The sequence below is a fragment of the Elaeis guineensis genome, chromosome 4 (assembly GCF_000442705.2).
Source record: "Elaeis guineensis isolate ETL-2024a chromosome 4, EG11, whole genome shotgun sequence".
NCBI lineage: Eukaryota > Viridiplantae > Streptophyta > Magnoliopsida > Arecales > Arecaceae > Elaeis > Elaeis guineensis.
Window position 1 is genome coordinate 13,449,759 of NC_025996.2, and position 25,096 is coordinate 13,474,854.

Consider the following 25,096-nt stretch of genomic DNA (forward strand, 5'->3'; position numbering starts at 1 on the left):
GATCGGGCGGCGGAGCCATTGCGGATACTAGAGAGGCAGTTCCGGTATCCTGCGCCGGCGCTGCACCGAATGGCGAAGAGGCGGTACGTCGCAATGTACGAGTACGAGAGTGTGACAGGTGAGCCAACACATCTATAGCCCAGAGGGAAGGTTCATGGAGCCGGCAACGAAGACGTTGAGGGAAGGCAGCAGCAAGGTGTGGCACGTGATCAATCTGACGGACGACAATCACCCGCTGCACATCCATCTGGGGATGTTCGTGATGCGGGAGCAGCGGGAGCTGGTGGATGAAGACGGGTTCAAGGATCGTGTGATGAGATTGAATGGCCCCTGGCTCGAGATGGTGAGCCGTGGGTCCGAACAATCGTTGTATATTTATTAAAAAATTTTCTCTATAAACATACAATGCATTTTAAACACGGCATCAATATATTATAATAAAATTTATAATAAATAAAAATTAAAATTTAATTAATTTAAATTAATTTTAATTTTTTATAAAATTTTTATAATAATCGAAGATCTTATATCAATTACATCTCAAATAATAATTTATAAAAATATAATAATAAATATATATTATCGATTCTCGCTTATAACCCATTCTCAAAATAGTATCCATATCTATAATTAAAAATTTAAATCTAAAAAATAAAAGAGAAAGATGATGAGCTTGATAGCCCAATAAATAATGAATATCACAACTAGATATTTTAGATATTATCATAAAATATAATATTCAAAAATAAAATTATGAATAAACATGAGAACATAATCATACTAATTCAAATACAAATTAAATTCTTTCAAATATTCATAAATAAACATAATCATAAATTCAATTCAAATCAAAACATATATATAACTCTTCAGTCTCTGCTATGATAAATATTTGACCCTCATTGATAGGGTCCACTGAGTATCAATGTATAATTCTTATTGCTAGGATCTATTGAAATATCAACATACAACCATTATTGACAGAGTCTACTGAATACCAACACACAATCCTTACTAGCAGGGTCTACTGAATATCAACGTATAATCTCTATTAGCGAAGCCCATTGAGTATCAATGTATAATCCCTATTAGCAGAGCCTATTGAACCATAGTTTGGCTGAGAGTATAAATTCAATCCATATTAAAGTAATTTTGTAACATAATATATAAATATCATAATTTTCATTGAACATAAATATATTTTATAATAAATTAATAAATCATGATATTCTAGAAATCTTAATTTTTCAAATCACTTGCCATTCAAAAGATGATTGCATAATTCAAAAAATAATTATTTATTTTTAAAATAAATTATAAAATAACTCGAGAAGATGGTTCATTATTTATCTCTACAAAACACTAAACGGACATATTCAATGAATCTTAAAAGTATCCTTTAAAATTTATTATTCAAAACATATTCATCTATCAATCTTAAGCCATAGTTAATAAAAATTCTAAGTTTTAAAACCCTCACAAAACTGACAAAAATGGTAGCATTCAACATTTCGGTTGGTCGAATTAAGATAATTTTATCCGATCATGATTAGAATAAAAAATAGATGGTTCAACAAAGATCAATAAGGATCAGATCTTGTGATGTCCGACAAAGACTCAGATGATGTGGACTTGTTGTCTGACTGATAAAGCAGTCTAAAATTCTGTATTGAAATTGACTCAAATTCAAAACAGCACATCGGGTTCATAAATCACATAGAGATAGAATATCAGAAAAGAGAGAAATCGATAAGATGGAATACAACTAATCAGGCAATACTATCCGATATCCAGATCTATCCTATATATCAAGATGATTTAATCAAATCATAGATGAATTAGTTTATATATAATCCAATATAAATCATGAATGATCAAATCTAATGGTGTCCATATCTGATTAAGATGGATTCTGGCACACTGTCCAACGATTGCAGATCAAGATCCTCCTGGCCAAGATCAAATTAGAATCATTGGAAAAAAAATTTTTACTGAATCAATCGTAGAGAGAGGAATCCATAAAGAGAGAAAAATAATCTAGAGTGAAAAAATTTATAGAGAGAGAAAGAAAAGAAAGAGAAAGTGAAATTTTTTAGAAAGAGAAAGATAGGATTCAAGCAAAGAATATGAAGAGAGAAAAAAGAGAGAAAAAAAAAATTTTTTTTTCCTTCCTCGTTTGGGTGAATAAGGAATTTAATTTCCCTTCTAATCATGGAACAAGGGATTCTCCCTTTTCCCTTGTTCCCGAGGTAGGGGAGCTTCTCCCTGGCAACAGTGGTGGCTGAGGATGTAGAGTGCGGCGACACAGATGGGGGGATTATCGGCTGTTCGAAAAAATAAAAGAATCGATATGACCGCCATTTTGACCAAAATTTGACGGTTCGCTGGTCGGAATCTGAGATTTTGGGAGCACAAAAGAGGGATCGAAGGGCTAATCAAAAGATGTTGGGTTCTTATCTAGATTTCGATGACCTGTGGTGACAGTCACAGCATTCGTGGTGACCGCCGTTCAAGAAAAAAACCAAGAAACCAATGGCTTTTTGGGTTTCAATTTTTGATGAGGAAATCAAATGAAGGTGGGAGGCTATAAATAGAATTGGGCGAGTGATGAAAATCAGCTTAAGGTCGGATTTCATCGGATGAATTTGAAAAGAAGAGAAAGATGAGTCTCGTTCGGACTCATCTCCTCTTGTCCACATTATTCCAGCACGTGCAATGCAGTGCTGATTTATTTTGATCATTTTTTTTTGCTAGTTTAGGCTTTAAGATTCATGAAATAGAAATTTTTGTTTTTTGAATTGGGGGTATTACATTGAATTTGAGATCAAGTGCCGCATCGAGGATCATGTGAGGAGGAGGAGATAGAGTTTACCATGTGGTTGGAGAGGATGGAAGAAGGTGACCGAGATGAGGCTCAAGTGCATGACGTGTTGGATTTAACTCTTAATATAATCTAATTATCATTTAATTAGATTTAATTTATTGAGTCAACCATATATACTGAATCAATTATAGTGAGCCTAATTAATTAAAATTATCTATTCCTAATCAAACTAGACTAGAGTCAACTCTAATTCGGGATAGTCCTATGATGAGAGAGATAAGTGCAGATATAAATATAGAGGTGGTCTGGTCCATTTCTCTAACTCTCATGAAAGATGTGAACGATTCTCCATCAATCGTCTATATTAAAGTAGGAGAGTGAGGAGAGAGAAGATCAGATGCCTCACAAGTTACGTGATCATTGTATTGGATAGACAATGACGAAAGATATGATCTTCTGCGATTTTGATTTTATATGAACATAGAAGCACAATCTAGGCACAACGGATTAAACTTGCTAATATGATGAGGATCCCGATGGTGGTGGGGAGGTTTGGGTCATGGCTAAAGGTGCAAATTAGCCGAATAGCCCGTGAGCTTCTTGAACTTGATTCAAATCCTATCTTAATTTATTTAACTATTATCGAACTTGAATAGTTTGAATAGTTTTTCAATCGAACTCCAATAGCATAATATCTGAGTCAGAGGATCGTATGTCTGCTTATACATACATGTATACATATATATATATATATATATATATATATATATTAAAATATATTATTATATTAAATTTTATATTAATCATAATTTTTTTAATTATGATAAATATTTGAATTCGAGTTAAGTTGATATCGAGTTTTTTTTTTTATTTTTTATCGAGTCAAATTTAAGCTTGGATGTTAAGACTCAATTAATTTTGAATCGAGTTTTGAGCCCAAACCTCTTGGATGGAATCAAGCTCGAATCTCTAGTTACAATATTTGGATTCCTAGAAAAACGTTTTGCTTAGTGATTTATTTAAAACAAGACATAGACCGTAAACACAGCTAATAAAAACATGCCGACCCAGCAATTTATCCATCTACATAATGCCCAACAACTTCTAAAGATCCGGTGAAGGGGGAAGGGGAGAGCAAATCTGAAATTTTTTTTCCTATTATTCCTTTCTCCAAATATCCTGTGGAATCAGCAAAAAATCTGTGGAAGGAGGTGGGGAGAGAGGGCGGTTACGGTGGAGTGAATTGTTCCCGATCTGAATTTTTTTTTCCTTTTGTTTCTTTCTCCAAATGACTGGTGTTAATCTATCCATAATTAAGAAGCCGTGGGACATTATCTAGATGGATAAAATGCTGGGTTGGCACGCTTTTATTGGCTGTATCTACAGCCCATGTGGTAGACTGTTGGATGTCCCTTTTTCCCAACATAGACAGTATCTATCCAAGAATTTTCCGTCCCCGGGAGCCTGATATTACGCGCCTCCGTAGACTCGCGGATGATTTGTCTTCAGTTGGTGAGCAGTGGCTTGCATGGTCCTTGCTTCTACGTCGGGCAGGGACGTATGAGAGTAACATAATTTTGACTTCTTCTTGCTGATCTGGTAATCGTTGTTGTATTTTACCCAACTAATACACATCAAACATCAATTTTTGAGAGCAATCACTTTGATGACAACTAAACATAGAACATTGCGTTGGACAAACGTGCAAGCAACGAAAATGAAAAATATCTCATCTAATACCTTGCTGACCAAACATACATATCTTTGAAATAAATTATTGATGCATGATAAAGGAAGTGTTTTTTTTTTTTTTTTATTTTATTTGTAGTCCATTTCTGACAATAATTTCTAATTTCAGCTCGCATACTCGGCCATCTAAAATAATGAGCAAGGAGGAACAAGGGGAAATGGTGGTGGTGGCGTAGAAAATTAATTAATGTCGTAAATTGTCGTTATCCTAAACTGATAGATAAATATAAATAACAAGAAGTAAAAGAACCATCTTCCAGGCGTTGACGATGATTAGGTAGGAGACTTGGAGCAAATATGCGATCGCGTCAAAAAAAAAAAAAAAGGCTCCAACGGACCTCTGGCTTCTTTCTCATATGATGCCCGTGACTGGCGTGCGGCGGTGACTCTGACGCCCTGGTGTTTGCTATTAATAATACACAATATAAACTCACACCACAGTGCGGCAGCACATGGATGTTTTCCGTGAACCCGTACTTGTCTCCAAGGTATATAGTACGAGAAATTTTTAGTCAGGAAGTTTCTTGGAGATCTCTGCGTATTATAAATAATATTAACTTGATGACAGGTTAAGTATGCCCATATACTCACTAATAATCTATCTCATCTAAATTCTGTAAAATAAGCTCCATGCTATAAAAAAAAAGATTTCATGATTTCTCCTGTGTGATTAAGAAAAAGCTATAGATTACTCCCTATACTGATTGCTGCTCCATTCTTGGATGGATGTGAATGTTGGTGATTGACTAAGAACAAATATGACCAAATTGATGCCGCTAGTCCCACTATATTTGGCACCAATACTCTGGGTAAATTGAGTGGTGATTATTAACAAACAATCTGTAGCAGTTTTTTGTAATTATCTATACAATTCATAAATTAAATGCTATTTTGGGACTGCTATTACTAGGCGCCTTGTCATCCAATTGGTGAAATATCTTTCACGACAAGTGAGAATTGTTGAGTAGAGAAAAGAAAGAAATGGAGACAAATGGGGGCAGATGCCAAATTGCGAATACACCATAAATTTCAAGTTTGGAATACCAGGATCCATCTAATTTCTCTATCTTTTGCTCCTCTCTCTCTCTGCACTACCGTATTAATAAAATTTTGTTTGCGGATCAATTAGATCATTTCCAAGGTCAATCCATTTTTCCTAGAAGAGAATAAGTTTATCAACTAAACCTTAATTTCAGATTACTATGGTTCATTTGTGTCCGTTAAAGCTGGGTCAATCTATGATGCTGGCCTTGGGAGATTTTACACCCTTTCTTTGGGTCCCAAAAAAAAAGATCGGATATTACAACCCTATAAATGAGAAATCTTGAGATTGTCTACAGTTTTTCCAATGGGTAGCTTTAAACCCTTCCGGTGGCCCCCCATGGATGGTGAAGGGCAGCAGCAGGAATGAGACCTTGTCAAGCTTTCTCCAATTCGGACCGCCGCTGTCCTTGCTACGGTCGGGCCGGGCCAATGCTTTCCTGCGCATCGCTGGCTTGCTTTGTTTTTGTTAGCAAGAGCCAATGGCACTATTATTGACGATGGACTGCAACCATCAGTAATTTTCCTTGGAAACTTCCACCATCCACTCAAATCGCAGGGTGAATGGGCGAGGACTCTGTTAAATTCCTTGGAAGTTTCCCTCTGCCTATTAGTTTAATGGAAAAGGGAATACTGGACCCAAGTTTTGTAAGCTAGCGATGTGGACAACTTTTTCCTTTTGTCTCCTATTGTAGGTTTTTACCTCCTCTACTTACGGTGAGAAGGCTGCTAATTCTAGGGCTACACTGTGTTAATTAGGGACTTCATTTTGTCTTTTATATAAAAAGGATGAATAGGATGGCACATAAAATAATAAAATAGATGCCTTGGATAAGGAATGGAGTCCTTGGAGGTGCCATATAATTGATTCTCCATGTTCTTCTATAATTTGGTTAAATTTTTTTTTGGTAAGAAAGATGGGAGTTGCAAGGGGACGGTCCGACGTAACTATCTTTCCTAGATATGACCATTGAGCTCCAACCCTCGTTGGAAAATATTTGATTTGGAGCCGAGTTTGGATGAACAGACAACCTCCTCTCCATCATATGGACGAACTCAACGGATGAGTACGTCATCCCAGCATCACCGAGGGTCAGCTACCACTTTCCCAATCTTCATTAGAGAATGTTCAATTCGAAGTCGAGTTTGGATGAATAGACGGCCTCTTCCCCACCATATGGACGAATCCAACGGGTGAGTACATCACCCCAGCACTAACGAGAGCCAAAAGACCAGCTATCATTTTCAAACCCCATGTCTAGGCCACTAGAATACGCTCCTCCCTGATCATTTAAGTTTGGGCATTTAATCGAAGTCCGACATCCATCGTGACTCAAACTTAAGTTACTTGGTTGGAAGTAAGTGGTTCGTTCTACAAAGTTGCCATCTCAGTGGCTATAATTTGGTTAATTCGATGGCTTCACTATCACATGTGATCCTTCAGATGATATCTATTGGCTGGTGTGGATTTTGGACACTGCCCAATGCCATTTCGCTTGTACATATTAAGGAATTCATGCACCAACAGTGCGTTGAGAAAATATTTGAAGATTTTTCAACGAGAGAGGATTCAAATTAACAACCATTACAATGTCATGGAGGTTGTTGTGACGATGCCCAAACCTTTTCATAACGTTATGCACATAAATTGCACCAATAACGTTGCCCATGTAAGTTGTGGCTGCGAATATCATGATATTGTTTGACAGTTATCTAGCTATATTATAACTTATATTATGAGAACAACCACCGCTTTGTCCTCTTCATCTTTCACGCAATTAAAACAATGCTTCTTTGATTAAAATCTCTATCAGCTCAAATGAAAAATAGTTTTATTTTGTGAACCCTAGCATAGTCAAGTGATGATATTATTTTACCATAACTGTTTGTTATTTCCAACCATAACGACTGCAGATAGTCATTAAAATAATTATTATTTATAAATTATAAAATGAAAATAATTTTTTGAGAGGAAAATTCCCATAATGTTAAATCATGATTTTTTGAACGCCTTAAATACTAATAAACAAAAGCCAATTTTTAGTTAAAGTTCGTTTTGCGCTTTGTTCAATTGCAGTTGAACCAGATGAGGTGCATAAGAAATGGCTCATATGATGTACCAAAAATAGCACGCATAGCAGCGGGAAGACAAACTACCTTTGCTTGGTTTGCAAACAAGGCATGGTTGTACTGAATGCATCTCATCATTAGCCTCCAGTCCACGGAGGCAGCCTTTTTGTCTTTGGAATTGTTAGTGGGAAGGTGGTGCACTTGAAAGTAATACTTTCATTTATTTAGTAGCCCACGTCTTCCCCTTGTATTGTTTCTTTAATGGTACCAGAGTTTTTTTTTTTTTTTTTCCTTCCTTCCTTTTTTTTTTTTGTCTAAAGCTCTCGGTTGTTATATACTTTGTGAGCCTCACGAGCCCTCTCTCCCTATACAATGTCATGATGAACCAGGACCCAGTTGGCATCTTCTTTCATTTCTTTTTTGTGCTTCAACCTAGGCCTCATGATGAATGGAGAACAAAAATTCACATGATAGCTTAATCAAATGATCGCCTTGGCTGTACTTATAAAGCTGTCGCTGTGTGGAAAAAGATAGCAAGACAGAGAGAGGAAGCATGCCACATCTCACACAGTACTTAAAATTGTGGTCAAAAGGATATTAACACCAATCGCAATGCTCTAAGCTTGTACAGAGCCAAATGTGGAGCAGGATATAGAGAATTGAGTGGTTTGGGCAATTGCTTCAGGTTAAGGTAGAAAGTTGGAGATTTTTCCTACTCCATGATGTTGTTGACCTCATGTAGTTTTATTAGATCGCGATGATAAAATAGTTGGGGCTCTAAATTTTATAATGTTTAGATCTAACCATGCCACACCCACTTTGAAATGCTTAGTTTTGCCCGAAGACTGATGATATCATCCACAATTCCCACCACACGCAATAAAATTGGAAATGGTGATGCACTTGGACGCTATTAGGCGGTCTCCTTGGGAAAATACGGTGCATTAGTTGGTCTTTGACTTATCTACAATTTGAAGGTCCGGAGAAGGGTTTGGTATGGCATTACTTTCAAACGTTGATTCACCAAACTGCCACATGTAAGTCTTCAATGCTTCTTAATTTTATGTGCAAACTTACATATTCTTATTAGGTGTACTGACAAGGCCCACATCCGCCGGTTATCTCCACCTCCTCCCTCCTAACGCCAAAAACGCCCATCTCCACGCCTCCCCCCCAACAACAAAAACAAGAAAAAAAAAAAAAAAGAATGTACGGGGTTAAATCTTCACCATCTATTTAGTATCCTGATGAATATAATATAATTAAAAATTTCTATAATTTGTAAAGAATTGTAGATACTTTTTTACCTGTCAAACTACTATAATATCAACTCTATATTTTTCTAGATGAAAAATAAATAAAATCTTATATTTTATTTCGATTTGTTAATATCCTCGTGCATCTTCAATTTCAGCAATGTCAATCCTACATTCTATAAATTATTATAATATTTTCTACCGACCTTTCAATTTCGAAAAAAGCTCACCATTGGCACCGCATGGGATATTATTTAGAGTTAGATGGCTAATGTAGTTTTATTATAAAATTTTAAAATAAAATAGAATCTGATGTGGACTTAAAATAATCTAATGACTAAGATACTTAAGTTTCAATTTTAAGTTTATCCCTTTTCTCAATCTTTCTCCATATAACGGTGAAGCAACCCTAGCTGATGACCCCCCGACCACGATTGGTGAAAGAAAGGGAGGGAGAGACAAAATAAGATGAAAAGAGAAGGAGAATAAGAGGATGGGGGCAACAGTGCTAGAGAGATGGAGGCTTTTCTTGCTAAAAATTTTTTTTTTTCTTTTTTTGCTAAAAACCCCCATCCCCCGCCGCGATAGCCCCCATCCTCCTCACCTTCTCTCTCTTCATCTTTTTTTTTTTTCTCTCCTCTTAATGATTGGCAGTAGAATTTCAACTATTGCTATAATTTTCCTTCTTCAATTGCTTTAAATGGTGCTTCTCCCCACCTTGTCATATGCATCCTCTATCTCCAGTGGGAAGACAAAGACATTAGAGCCTTTAATTAAAGCAAATACCGGTAAAACGAACAACTTTAAGATACTCAAAGAGGAGGGAGTGCTTGTCTCCAATGTATTGAAGCCGAGGACTACAAATGTCCAAATGAAGTTGATTATATGTGGATCAATCTTTGTAAAGGATCATCAAAGCTTTGGGCATATTCCAACCTATAAGCCAAGGTTCTGCCACATTAAGTTTCGATTGCCGATGTTTGCAAACTCATCATGCTAGGCTGGGGGAGCTTGATTGTCTATCAGAGAATCCAAGATTGATGGGATCCAGGATGAAAGATTGGGAGTACTTCTGTGCAAGCTTGATAAAAACTAAGAAGCATAAAGAGGAAGTAGGGCAAAGTGTTCCTATTTTGAAGCATAATGAGGAAGTAGGTCTTCCCATCAAAGGTGGAGGATGCGTCCGACGAACTTCATGTTTTCTCTTCTTTTCTTCATTAGCGGTGGGGGAGGGGCACCGGCAGGGATTGTATGGCCATCATAGGAAGAAAAATTGATGAAAGAGATGAAGTTACGGTTACGAGAGTTAGAGAAAGAGATGAAGTTAAAATTAAAATATGGATACTTTAGTGATTAAACTATGTTAAATCTATATAAAATTTTATTTCATTTTAAAATAACTCAATAAAATCACATCAGTCATCTAATTTCAAATAATATCCTATGTGACATTGGCAACGAACTTTCTACCAAATTGGAAGATGGATGGGGGACATTGCTACAATCTACAAAACATAGGATTCACATTGTTGAAATTAAAAATATAAAAAAATATTTTATAAATCAAAATAAAATATCAAGATGTTATTTATCTTTTATATTTTTTTTGTATATTATTGTAATATAGTTTATCCTTTTCCAATCGCGATTAGGGCTCGCCGAACGTACGTGGCAGGAGGTCATGAGAAGAAATAACCTTAGGTGGATTTTTTTCTTTATTTTTTTGAGAAAAAGGAATTTGATGTCCGAGTCCAAACGCTAAAAGTTCCTACCAAAAATCAGTCCTATCCGCTCTTTTGCCATTACCTCGGTCCAACGCAAGGTGGCCACCCGGATTTATGCCATCATTGTGGGGAATGAGGTCTTCGTTGACCCCTACAACCTGGCCACCACCTTGATCCCGATCATGCAAAATGTCCATGCCACCGTTGCCCGATGCCGATGTTAACGTCTTGTCCTCCATTACCCTTGTCACATTCTTGAGCTTCTAACCGTCGTCCATCGATTCTTCGTTCCCATTTGACCTGATTGAGCCAATGATGAAGCCTATGCTACACTTCCTCCGCCATGTACGATCCTCCTGCCGAATGGTCAATGCGTGCCCATTCTTCGCCTACAAGGCCTTTCTCTTTACTGCACCTTCTTCTACTCCAACTCAAGAACGCTCGACCCGGGAAGCAGGCTCAAATACTACAACCTATCGATGCCCAAAGTGATGTAATGTCGATGTCTATTTTAAGTCATAATTTTCAAGATAGGGTGGCTGTCCAGGGGGAAAGCCAATGACTCAGGGGTGCTCAAATGCCTTTTTTTTATTTTTTATTCTTCTTCTTTCTTCCCCCTTACTGATTGGCCAAAAGAGATCAGGGCTTCATAAGTTTCTCCAATCCCTCCTCTTTTCTAGGTAGGTGGACATTATGGACTCATTTCGTCCATAAAAAATGGAGGAGGGATGAGATAATTTAAAAAAAAAGAAGAAGAGACTTCTTGTTTGATTGAAATTTTAAAAGAAAAGATGATGAAAGATGCTCTTCGCATCGGAAATCACTTTTCACATTTGATGGGAAGTGAAAATCTATGGAGAATGTGAATTTTGAAACTTTCTGTGGGATAGGAAGTGGTGGTGCTTTTTTTTTCTAAAATATCTTTTTAAAATGTACGACTAAGATTTTACAACATATCGTGCATGGATGATTAGAATAAAATATTAAATAGTGATAATATTATATAATATTAATATTATTTTAATATGTATATGAATATAATATAATATTTATGTTTATATTATAATATTTATTATATTTTAATATTTATACTAATATAATATTAATATTTATATTAATATAAAATCATATATAATATTATCTTTATTAAGATATCAATAAATTTATTATATTAAAATATTAATATTATATCAATATAATATAATATAATATATTAATATTATATTAATATAATAAATTATTATGATCTTATATATTATTATTTATATGAAGTTTAGGAGTAAAAATATATAGTCTGATATCCATTAAGGATATAATATGTATTTTACATAATTTTTTTAAAAAATATATTTAATTAAATATAAATTATTTTTTAATAAGTCATTTTTTTATAGTCAATTAAACATATCATAATTTTATTTTTAAAAAATTATTTTTTAAAAAATTATTTTATAAAAATTTATTTTTTCAAAAAAAAAAATTTCTCACGGATCATAGAGTCCTATAGGATACTGCTGCAGCTTCCACCTCATATTTGTTCACATCACCTGCTGTGGAGGCACCTCCGACGAGTCTTGATCGAGAGGAGGATTTTTTTAGCCTAAAATTGTTTGAAGTTTCCATAATATAGATTATTTAGATCAACTATCGTTAGTTTTGTTCTTTTGGCATGCTGCCTTCGCATTGGAGAGATCCAGGAGTTCGAACCCTATACAGCGATGGCATCCCTGTAGTTGCCAAATACACGCAGACACACGCATGCATGGACATGCACACAAACAACGCACACAGTCTAGTGTCAATTGTTATTGCTAGCGTTGCTTTTATATTTATATAGTTGCTGTCGATTGATTAATGTCATTATATGTAGATATACCCATATATTACCGAAGAAAAATATACATTATTACCAATAACTACTACTTTGTCAGTTTTGCCCTTTGAGGCGAGGTGAAATACATATATATATATATATATATATTTCTTTTTATGAGCAAAGCAAAGTGAAGGATCGTACGTGACAAATTTTCTATGACGACAATAAACAGTGGCCATTTAAAAAGCTGCATGGTAAGTTAATATTCCCTCCGTATTCATTTAATTTCACCATCCTGCGTTGCAAAGTCAATTATTAAATAATAAATAAAATTTTTATAATCAGATCGAAATTATGATCCAACGGTCACTATCTGTCACATCTTCAAAATACACTTAAAAAAATAAAAATAGATAAATTTTACAGATATTTGAATAATTTTGGTAAATATCACATAATTTTTTAAAATTTATTTATTTATATTTTTTTAATATTTCAATCATAATTTTTTTTCATGATCAATTCAATCATAAAAATTTTATTTTTAAATAATATGTACAAATCAGCAGTGCACTTAATTACAATAATGGCTCCGGTTATAAATGGATTGCCAGTTTTATCCTTAAATAACACATACAAACCAGCAGTGCACTTAATTACAATAATGGCTCCAGTTATAAATGAATTTCCAGTTGCCTGTCATGTTTTAATTTTTGTGGAGGCCCAAGCATTACCCCAAGGTACTTATGCGCTCCTATAGTTAATGTCTGACAGCAAAAGTAGCATATTAGTATCTACTTTTATAGCGATAGTGACATGTTAATTAGTATCTTATCAGACAGGAGATCGAATACTTATTATTTTTTTCTAAATATATATATATATTAAAAAAATATAAATTATTATTAAAAATATTTTTTTATAGATAAATATTATTAAAAAATTGATCAATTTTTTTATTAACCAACTTTTCTATATTCTCATATTTTTTGAAATGAATAAATTATTTTTCTATAGATAATATTTATCTATGAAATAGAGTAAAATTTTATCCACTTAAGAAATGACTAAATTATTTTTTCATCGATCAGTAAAATAAATATTTAATTTTATTCTCAAGATATCCTATCTTTATTTTAATATCTTCATTATTTAATATCTAATAATTTAGTTATCTACTTTCTTCAAATCTAAAAAGAATAAAAAATATTATTAAAAATATAAATAAATTGTATCATCGCACCTAGAAAAGTCATAATGCAAAACAACATGGATAATAAATTTTGAAGTTAATTATATATATATATATAAATATGAATAAATTATTTTTATATTTAAATATTATCTAAAAAATATTTTATCTAAAAATAATATAGCTTTCAGATCGTAAATGAATTATGTGACAGATTGCTATCAGTCTGCATGGTTCGCCCACCCTGGGCTGAAAAGCCAAAGCCAAAGCCAACAGCATAATGACCTTTAGCAAAGCAAAAGAACTTTGAGATCCTTTAATTACGTTGTTACACAATGTCCGACGTACAAACAATGACTCAGATGATAAATGGAAACTTTAATGACCTGCAGACCGGAGTAATAGCATCTTTCATATCTCTGTTGACAAGGGATGTGCACTAGGCTTGGATTTATGTTTTCTCCATTCATAGACAAACTTAGGGTTGTTGGCCTGTGGGTTTACCTCCTACAAGATGCAGTGAAAGTTGGAATTGGATAGCATCATCCATAGCTCTTAAGCACCAGAAATTCCATGAGGCCCAATCTGAGACTCATTTGTCACTTACCACTGTTGCATTGAGCCACACCGATGCAAGTCCTCCAGAATTATCATAACTGGTGTAGCTCAAACTTTGTAGGCACTAAGTAATACAAAAATTTTAAAGCTCTGAGGTCTTAAATTACCCTGAATTTTAACTATTATTGCTGATTCACTCGCAGAAAATGGAGGCGTATTGAAAACCGTTCTGCAACTAGAAAGGCCTCCTAATGCATTCATGCTGATTTGAGAATTTTTTTAAAAAAAAAATCACTGCTTAATTACAATTTGTGGAGAAGGATACTACAAAAAAGAATTGAGATTAGGTAGGAAGAGTCCATTTACAATATAGTGGGGTCGTGGTCCATCAACGGGTCGGTTGTGTCAAGTATTACCCATTAATCAAACTAATCCAACCTAAGAGTACAGATATGGTCAAGTTGGGTTTTGCTTGGCCAAATGAAAATCGCACTCCTAAACTTATACGATTTTAATAAAAAATATTAAAATTTTGATAGCCAATCAGAGTGGCGCAGCAGAAGCGTGATGCCCATAACCCACGGGTCCCTGGAGCACGAGTAAAAGCTTCCACGGCTTTTTTTTTTTTTTTTTTTTTTTTTTGAAATTGACTGGTTTTCTGGTTACCGTTTATACTTTCTTTCAGGTGAAAGTATGGTTGAACATTTAAATAAAGCAGGATTGCTGGCCTCATTCATCTTTTATTTTTTATTTTAAAATAAAGTATTCTTTGACAAGACAATAAAGTGACTGATTTTAAAAAACTTGAAGTTTAATCAAAGATTTTTTTGTGACCTATGATTTTTTTTTAATAGAAACCTATTTCTTTTCTTTACTAAAAAATGATGGAAAAAAAAAAATACTTGATGATTTCTTTTGGTGAAACTGATTGTTTTTAATTGCTTTTTATATTTTTATGGTAAAAGGTATTGTTGAATAATAAAATAAAGTAAGTTTGTTAGTCTCATTCAGTTAGTTCGACAGTAAAATGAGTTTTGGTCTCATTCTCTTTTTATTTTCTATTTTAAAATAAAAGCATTCTTTGACAAGAAAATAGAGAGATTTATTGATGAAAAATATAAATTTTTATCAAATATTATTATATGACCCTTGATTTTTTAATAGTATAACTTTTTTCTTTAAAATACTTGATGAAATATTTTTTTACATCTTTAAGATATAACAGAGGTTTCTAGCAACTTGATTTACTGTTATTTACTCTTTTCCTTTTTAAACAAAATGTTGACTAAAAAGAAAAGAAGAGATTTTGAGAAAAATGCAAAACCCTTTAATTAGATATCGTTTTAGCACCTATAATTTCTTAGTAAAAATCCTTCTTTTTTTCTTTTCCTTAAGTATTTCTCTACAAGAAGGAAAAGAGAAAAAAGAAAATATTTGATAAAAATTTATTTATTTTTACCCCGGGATACAAGGGCCCTTAGTAAACTTGATTTTCTAATATTTATTAAAAATTAAGCATTTTTAGATAATAGATATCGTGTGAAAAGAGATAATGGAATTTTTTTGTGAGCGCATTCTCTCTTGTATTTAAAGATCCTTTGACATCAACAATCCTTGCATTCTTTATAAAAAAATTATTAAGGATATAAGAAGATATTAAGTTTTTCTCTTTGTAACCTAACTTCTTAGCAAATGAATGGTTAGAGAGAATCATGAAAAAATAAAATATCTTGCAATTTTTTTCTTTTTAAATTTGTTTGAAGTTGTTACTTATGTTCTGCATCGTTGAAGTTCAATCCAAAAGATTAAGTTGGTAGATGGATGGGTTTATAAGCATGTAAGGCCCAGCAGTCTTCCTCAACCCATATGACTACATGGCTTTCTATAAATTAGCACCAAAAATCCATAGAACTTGCACAACGTCATACCACTTCATTCTCATGTAAATATATGACATTGATATATATGCAATGACGACTCATAGCAGCTCTATTTGAGAAAAATTTAATAGATTTTAATTTTATTTTTTTGCTAGTCATTCATTTTTACGTAGACATATGATTTATTTTTACAGATATATGATTTATTAGTATATTAAATGATTTTCATAGCATGCTTTGTACTATTTCTGTAAAAATAATAATAATAACAACAACAACAACAACAATAATAATAATAATAATAATAAGAAAAAAATTGATCCAATGCACAAGACCAAGCTACTTGTAGCATCTGAACAGAGTTAGATGTACGCAATAAATGATTCTACAATTGGGTTAGGACTCAACCTTGTTCTTCTGTCATACATAAAATAATTTTACGCTCATGATTTTTAGCTTTTAGTGGCCTATTACTATGAGGCAGTTAGGCGATAAATGTTCTAAAAGTTTCTGTGCCACAATGAGTTCAAACATTGAAGGAAACACTGACTGCCAAAGGAGGAAATAATAGGTCAGCTCTTGATAGTTTCCAAGTGCCCTCAACCCAAAAAGAACAGTTTGGAAACAGCTTTAATCAGAGCCATGTGAATGTGCTTGGCGGCCCACCAGCCATGAAGCCTTGAAGCAACTACATTGAGGTCAGCTTTATAAAATTTTCCTTGTCAATCATCAGACATCTTTGATGTACAATCAGAGCATCTAACTTTACTAAAAGAGAGGAAGAAAAGACACTGACTATTAGACCAAGATGGTCAGCAAATCTCTAGTCGAAATCAGAACGGACTAAGAACTTTCCATGTATCTACAGCTGAGGATTTGGGAGTGACAACAGCTGGCTCGATTAGATACCTCTCATCAGAAAAAGAGTCCATGCAGAAATAATGCAAACCATCAGGACTGGTGTTCCGTTTTTTTGTTTTTTTTGGGTAGGACATGAATAGTTTCCATTTTGCTCTTCAAAAAATTTATAGTGCAGTAAGTTGAACCAAGTCATATAACATTGTAACTGGCCATGAATATATTGGGAAAAACAGTACGGGAGCAGGAGACTGTCGAGCCCACTTTGCAACCAGCTGACCCCAATAATTCACCATGCTAACAGATTGCTGAGTAATGTCAGCTCCACAAACGGCATTTTGTGTTTTCTCCTCTTACGTCCTCTTGGTAGAGATGACATACGCTGCTGCTGTATTCAGAAGTGATTCCAGCGCTACCTTCAAAAAGATGACAATCTTTTGAAGAAAGTCTCACTCTTCGGCAGTGTAACATACAGATATATCGAGCTAGAAGATAGATCTTTGAGTAGACGCATTCGTAGTAAAAACACATCATCTTGTTGCTCTGGTAGCAATACTTTCCATTAAAACTTCTTCCAAAATAGTGCTTCCAAAGCTTCTAATGACATGGGAGGAGAAGCTAGAAAAGAAGAGGGAAAACCCTCCTACTAAAAGATGAAGAAACCACAAGGCCGGCTAAATTAATCAGTCCACACGCTGCCACCACCATTCTGTTGTATCTTGGTAAAAACCTTCAGAGTAAATGCACAGTATATATTAAAGAAGACTCCAAAGATTGCAACGACGACTGAGAGTGAAGGCTGACAATAACAAAAAGCATCACCAGGTGTGGGACGTTCTCATCAATCGTGGCAGCAAAATGAATCTTTCAACTTGTGTCTGAAGGAAACTCACATGGAAGAGTATAGACATTATTGCTTGACCAGGACTACAGCATTATTCCTGAGGACTGTAGCATCCGAATATTGAAAGTGTAGGAAGTGTGATTTAATTGATGTCATGTTCCAAGAATTAATCAAAAAATAACATTTACTAACACAAAATTTCTTGACAATTGGAATCCATTACAATCCTGAATCCTTTTGTCAGGAAAAATTCTATCAGCAGAACCTTACTATCTGTCTGAGCTGCCATGCCCACGAGTACATCATGCCCATTGCACAATATATTGATACCAGCATAAGAGGCAAAAATGGAAGCTTGTCGCCAAAAAAGTAGGGGTGTAATAACTGACCCCATAACTCGACCCCAAACAATCCCAGAAGATAACATGTCCCAGCACATCCAATTATTTGATTCTTTTCACAGGAGCCCCTTGAATCACTCATTTTCCTTTGGTGAGAAGTCCTGCTTATTCTGAACTGGCAGAAGCCTAACCACATGAGGATTGAGTGTACGGCGAGCAGCAAAATTTTCACCGGATATTCCTGGGGCTCAAACAGTAGAGGGAACAGGGAATAGCAGGACACTGCAGCAAAAGATAAAGTATAAACATGTATTAGTCTCTCAAAATATGTTGAGGAACTGGACAAATTGTTAATCATGGAAATTTGCTGCATCAGACTAAACGCAGTTTCTCAAAGATTAGTGGATTCAGTGCCACAAGGTTCTGACTGCCTTGAACAAACAACGAAACCCCAACTGATATCAGATCAGGTCATTTTAAAATCTAGTTTTAACATAAATCGTAACCACCCAGGACCTCATCTAAAAAGATTAGCTAGAAGGCGTTATTTGGATTCTTTGATCCTGTATAAGTATCTAAGATCTTTCCAGTGAATAATTGATGTGGAACTAAATACACACCTGCATGGATCCTCACAGAAACAATTTTTGTGCATAGTTTGTTGTTTGATAGACTTACGTCTGGAAATCGAGTGCCAAGCTATTGACTATGCATGCGTACTTATTTTTTATTTAAAAAACCTATGCATAGTACTTTTACTGGAATTTTAATATATATGCAGCTACAAATAACTCGAGCCAGAAGATTTGATTTGTCTCTTGAATTGGAACTTCCACATGAACAACATGCCATCAATACAAGAAGCGTCACTATTGCTTCTTACAAGCTTCATAAGAAAATTCTCCAACACGCTGGAAAGTTCACCTATTGCTTTTTAATTTTTCATCAAAAATTTGCCTTCTAAAGTCAGCATAATAGGAACTAGATTATTATTAAAATAACTATTGAACTTTCTATGTGTGATTTTTGATTTTTTGCAAAGCATTACCATATTACTCTAAATGTTTCCAAAGTTGAATTCTACCTATTTGCACAATTCTTCTACATTCCAATATATTTCTCTATGAGTTTTTAGTCTTTGAAAACTTTCCTAAATTTCTTTTAGATTTCTACATCAGAAATTTTTGACACTGGCAATTAATCACTGACCTTAAATTTATTTCTATCACCGAAATTATCGAGCCATGTCCTAACCATCCATTTGGACTGTGGTTTATGAATCCTTGTTCTAAATTTGACTTCATGCTTGCAAGTAACAAATGTGAAAAATGGAAAATCTGAGGATACCAGTAATAGCTACAAAGTTATGTAAGTGGGAAAGGATGACACTCAAAGAGATAAGTTTAAAATATTGGATAAAAGATTAGCAGATCAGACATAGCATGACATAGATTAATGGTGCTTGACTTGGTATCACAGGAGGAAATGATTAATATTTTTGACAGTGCTACATAGATACTGAAGTGGTGCCAATTTTCAAAGTATCTCGATGGATATAACACTTCAAAATCTCAAAGTATCATGATGGATATAACACTTCAAACCTATAAAATCCAACAAAAGGACATTTTTATACAATACAAATATTTGGATAAGAGCATAAGAGTGGTGTCCCAATTAGTAGTCATTCATATTTCTTATTAAAAGAACTCCCAGTTGACACCATCTTTAAATTTTAATTAAAGAGAGAAAAAAAAAATGCAACACCCTTCTATGAGTGGATAGGCACTTTTGGCAGAATATTTTTCAACATTTGCAATTACTAAGTCTTAACAAGTCATAATCTAAAGTGTCATTGGGCAGAACTCTACAAAACCAAGTGCCAATGCCTCGAGCGAATGCAGGATGGTCCTTTAAATTTTCATGGTACCAACTATCAAGGAATGTTATGCCATAACAATATAATATAGAAGTGTTCATGTGTCAACATGCAGAAATCCAGAAAATTTTGGTGTTCAGGTACTAGTGGTTATTTAACCTGAACAAATGACAAGGACTAGAGAACAGTATGTAGAATATTATTCTTCAAGAAGCTGGACCCATAATGAAAAAGCATGTTTGTAGGCAGTGAGCCAAATGGTTGCATAGGGAGAAGTACTCAACAATACGAGACGAAAAGGTTAGGAGATATGAAAGCATTGGGAGCAGTACTTGAGTTTCTTATAATTTAGTGATAGTGGTAGAAATTTGGCTAAATGAACATACTATTGCATTTAAAAATGAATTAAAAAATGTCATAGTATCTTTCTTGCATGCACACAAACAGAGAGATCAACAATCATATATTTGCAAGGTGATACCTAGGAGAACATCTAGCACTAAAATATAGAAAGTATTTTGGAATATCCAATATTTATGCTAGTAAGGAAGAACCAAAACATAAAATACACCAAAATACATGGTGGAGTTCAAAAAGAGGCAATGTTACAATCTTTATAGATCAGCAACTGAGGGAGATATACAAGGATCTGATAGTTACAACAAGTATGATGTTGTATCACCATATCATATGGCAATTTGTCTTTAAAGAATTGCAAGAGCCAGAGAAGTGCTTGGAGAGCTAAACACTAAGCACCAAACACAACAAGAAACTTGGAGATAATCTAAGGCTTAAAAGAGGGACCAAAGTCAAGAGTGTTTTCGTTCAAAGAATGGCAAAGAAGACAATGTTGGACTCTGGGGAACAGAAAAGGCTGACAAGGCAGAAGCTTCAAGGTTAAGCATGCAAATTATGATATCTTAATGATAGCTAAGATTAAAAGATGGTGAGAAGTAAAAGCATAAATAAGTCAATGACACAAAGGGAGAATTGGAGATATAGAGTACATAGAATAAGAGATATAGATTACATCATGATGAGATTACAAAGTGGTGGTAGGAAAAATATACAAACATCAGAAGATTTATCTCCAAAAGTTATTGAATGATTCTGTAAGTGGAAATTAGAAGCAATATTAGAAGAAAAATGTGCATAACATCCTTCATTTAGGTACCTAAAGTAGAGATGCCTTTGAAAGAATAAACAAGTGCATAGGAGCATATATAATGCTAATCAACCTAAGGGTGAACCAAGGTAATTTGACTAGCTTTTTCCATGAAATCTTAAGAATGAAGTAAGTTACAAATGACTAGAGAAGAAAAATGCAGTGGACCTTCTTAAGAATAAAGTTGGCATGCACAACTACACCAGCAGTCATCAAATTGAACTAATGAACTGCATCATAATGTTAAAGGAAAGGGTTGTGCAGAGAAGTTTATGAGAATGGTCATAATCATGAGGCAAGAATTTGGCTTCCTCATAAGAATGCCTAGTCTAGCAAACACTGTTTCCTGACAAACAATGATTAGCTCCAACAATAGGAAAGAATTCACATCGGATACTTGTTAACTAAAAGAAAGCCTATGACAGAAGCACCATGAAAAGTAGTGAAGCCGGAAAGGATGAAATGTGTTCTTAAAAGATCTATCAAGATTATAACATGGTTTTAAGTGCTAACCCAAGCTAGCTGACACATACAATACCAAGCCATTACTGGCACCCAGCACTAGGTTGGCTTGGCACCTCTTAGGTCTTTTCTAAATTTATTCTAATTGAAAGGGGATCTACATTCTTTTTTTGTGCATGACATTGCATGGCACATGCTGTGCTGGTTACTAGACAGCATGCCACATGCATATCGAACTTAAATCCTTGGTCATTATAATGGACATGAATGAAGAAACAACAACAGGTGTTAGATTTAGCATCAAGTGAACTCTCAGTCATAGCTGCCTCACACCAAAGTTTGATCCTTGCTAAATCTCCTCTAACTAATCATGAATGAATTTGTAGTTGACAAAAGGACGTAAGTTGACATATGCTACTGTAACAATTCATCATGTTAATTAATGAGAAAAATTAGGATGATCATTAGCATAACTTATTAATCATGTTGATGTGCAAAGAAGGTTCCATAATATCCTAGATTAACATACTCTATTGGAATCCTATCTGGGACTAGAAAAGTAAGTTCACAAACTAAAGACGTATAACCCTGATAAATTATGGCATTGGGTATTTTTAGGCTACAAGAAAATTACTATTATTAAGTAAAGCCAGCCAAACCACACAAGGTATCAACTTCTCAGAAACAAACTATGCAATTACAATTTAAGATAACCAGATTAAATAACATGTACCCAAAACAATAATTTTTATCAACTAAAAAAAAAAAAAGAGCCAGACAGAATTTTACAAGCTTCAAACAGTACTTTTATCTTGCTAATGTAGATATTTATAAATAAAAAATGGTAAAAGTATTTCACATGTTGTGGTAAGCGAACAACAGCAGAGAATATTGAAGAAACGTACCTATTGACAGTAAGAAATAATGTCGTGCATCATCAAGGCTCTCCATTGCAACTATAGCAAGAGGGATTGTAAAATGAAGTGATGCCTTCTCATGAACGTGCCAACCAAACATAAAACCACAGGTATAGGCATATGCCACCCATCTAATTATGTGTTTAGATTGGGGCTTCAAGAATGCCTTAATGAGACAAGGACTCATGGCAAGTATAACCAACAAGAAGGTTATTGCAGGAGTGACCTAACATTTCAGGAAGATGTCTGATTATTACATTTTTTTAAAAAAAAAAAGGAAAAGAAGAACATCCACTGATGGAAGTAACTGAGCAGGATCAAAGTAGGCACACCTGAGGAAGCACAGCAAAGGGTGAGGAATCCCCAACTAGCCCACCAGTAAAAGAAGCTTTGGGTGCCTGAATAACAAATCCCAGCTTTGCAAGCACAAATGCAAGTATCTTGTCAAGAACTATATAAAACACCCAAAAGTTGGGAGCCCAGTATGCATGGCACAGGCCCCTGCCAAAAGGAAATAAACGATGGAGGACCTGTAGCATCTGCAAAAGCAACATAAGACTGAGATTAAGATATGATCTACATGACACCAATGACTCACGAAATTCGAGAAGCGTTAGTTTGTCATATGGAATTGATGCCTATATAGGAATGTATAAATTTAGAAAAGGACTAGGCCATGTATTGAAGAATCGGATCACCATAAAAGTCATTTTAAATATGAAAACAGGAAGCACGGCAGAAGATAATATGAGACATCAATCTTTAAATATGAAAACGGGAAGCATGGCAGAAGATAATATAAGAACATCAATCTTGAAGGCCATAAGTTATTGCAGAATAAACATATGTACTTTGGTTAAATTCATGTCATCAATCCTTCCTCTAGATTAGCATGTCAAGATCTTCCTTTCTTGTCCAATGGGTGAGGGTTCTGTATCTTTTCCATATGAATTTGGTGGCCTGCACAATATATATGAAGTTCCAATGTACTTGACAGAAAAAAATACATTAATCATGGTCTATCGGTGCCATGATAGAAGAAAGCCAGATCACCTAGTAAGCATGCAACGTATAAGATGTTGGTCTCTTCTAAGTAAATCTAGCCATGACCTGCTGCTTTAAAATCATCAAACAACCCACAAAATGAACTTATGAACGAGCCAGTGTTACATCTCCAACATAGAAACTAAATAGACAGGTATAAGAGATATATGTAACATAACATATTTTTATATAGGGGAGAATAGCGAGAGAGGTGCAGGGCAATAGCACGATCAACATGTTTGCTCTATGTTTTAGCAATCAGCACAAATAAGTGGATTGATGGTGAGTCCAACATGCTTTAATTCCATGTTCTGTGTCTGTCCCAAGTGCTCTCTTTTAATTCAAGGTAAGCTCATCCCTTATCATCATAATCCTAGTGACTATCACTGAAATTGAAATGCTCAAATGCAATAGATATTATGGTGTCGTTATTTGTGACATATTCAAATTATTCACAGCTGGTGCTACCAGGATCTTATCCTAACCAAGCTATAATTGACTTGTTTCGTCCACCCTTCAGACGCAACTACTCACTTAAATCTCTAAGTCAGTCCTTAGTATCAGTTCTTGTGGGATTCCATCGTCTTCTCGTTATATCACCAAACGAAATATTGTTGTTTTAATGAACTGAGATTTAATCTCCAGAAAGTTTAAGTAAACAAACAACAAGCGCAACGTCAACAAAGAATTCAAGAGGAGATAGCAGAAAGAAAATTAGAGGAAAGCGAAGACGATAGGTTTGCTTACCTGTCCATGGTACAAGAATGGGCCGAACGCCGCGGCGAAGACGGCCCCGACGGCCGACCCCACGGCCAGAAACCTCCCCAAGGCCTTCCCGAATCCGCCCCTGCAGTAATGCCGGAGAAGGTACACGAAGTACACCGGCGCGCCCACCAAGAAGAGGTGCTTGGAGCAGATCAGGACCGCGAAAGCTATTCCCCCAGCTAGATCCCGCCCTTCAGCGAGAAAAGAAAGGGAGAGGAGGAGGATCCCGAGGAGGAAGCCGTTGTACTGGAAGTGGATGTGGTCGACGATGAGGAGCGCCGGGGACCAGAGGAGGAAGGCGAAGGCGAGGCGGCGGCGGAAGGGAGGGAGGCGGCATGCGAGGCGGTGGGCGCCGAGGAGGAGGACGAGGTCGGCGGCGGCGACGGAGACGCGCTGAAAGAGGAGGGCTGAGGAGGCGGCGTAGTTCTGGCCGGCGACGAGGTCGACGATGGTGGGATCGAGAAGGGAGGCGGGGAGGGAGAGGAGGAGCTCGAAGTAGGCGAAAAGTGGGGGGTAGTCGAGGGTCCAGGGGCTGGAGGCGTCCGAGTACCAGCGGGCGAGGGGAAGGGAGGAGGTGAGGGCGAGCCAGTGGCGGTGCACCTCGAAATCGGTGCTGTGGTACGTCGGGACCAGGAGGAGTTTGACGCACGTCGCCACGCCCCAGAACCAAGCAGCCTCCTCCATCGTCGCTCCGGCGGTGGGTGGTTTTTC

General features: G+C 35.4%; 1 protein-coding gene across 1 annotated transcript; it reads right to left on the minus strand.

Moving 5' to 3' along the window:
* Positions 1-17,847: 17,847 nt before the first annotated feature.
* LOC105043810 (dolichyl pyrophosphate Glc1Man9GlcNAc2 alpha-1,3-glucosyltransferase) lies at positions 17,848-25,096 on the minus strand. The gene is made up of 4 exons (XM_010921527.4): positions 24,368-25,096; positions 22,909-23,115; positions 22,565-22,802; positions 17,848-18,435 (listed from the first exon to the last, which is right to left on the minus strand). Exons 1-4 carry the CDS (start codon positions 25,067-25,069, stop codon positions 18,068-18,070), a joined length of 1,515 nt encoding a protein of 504 aa, XP_010919829.2. The 5' UTR covers positions 25,070-25,096; the 3' UTR covers positions 17,848-18,067.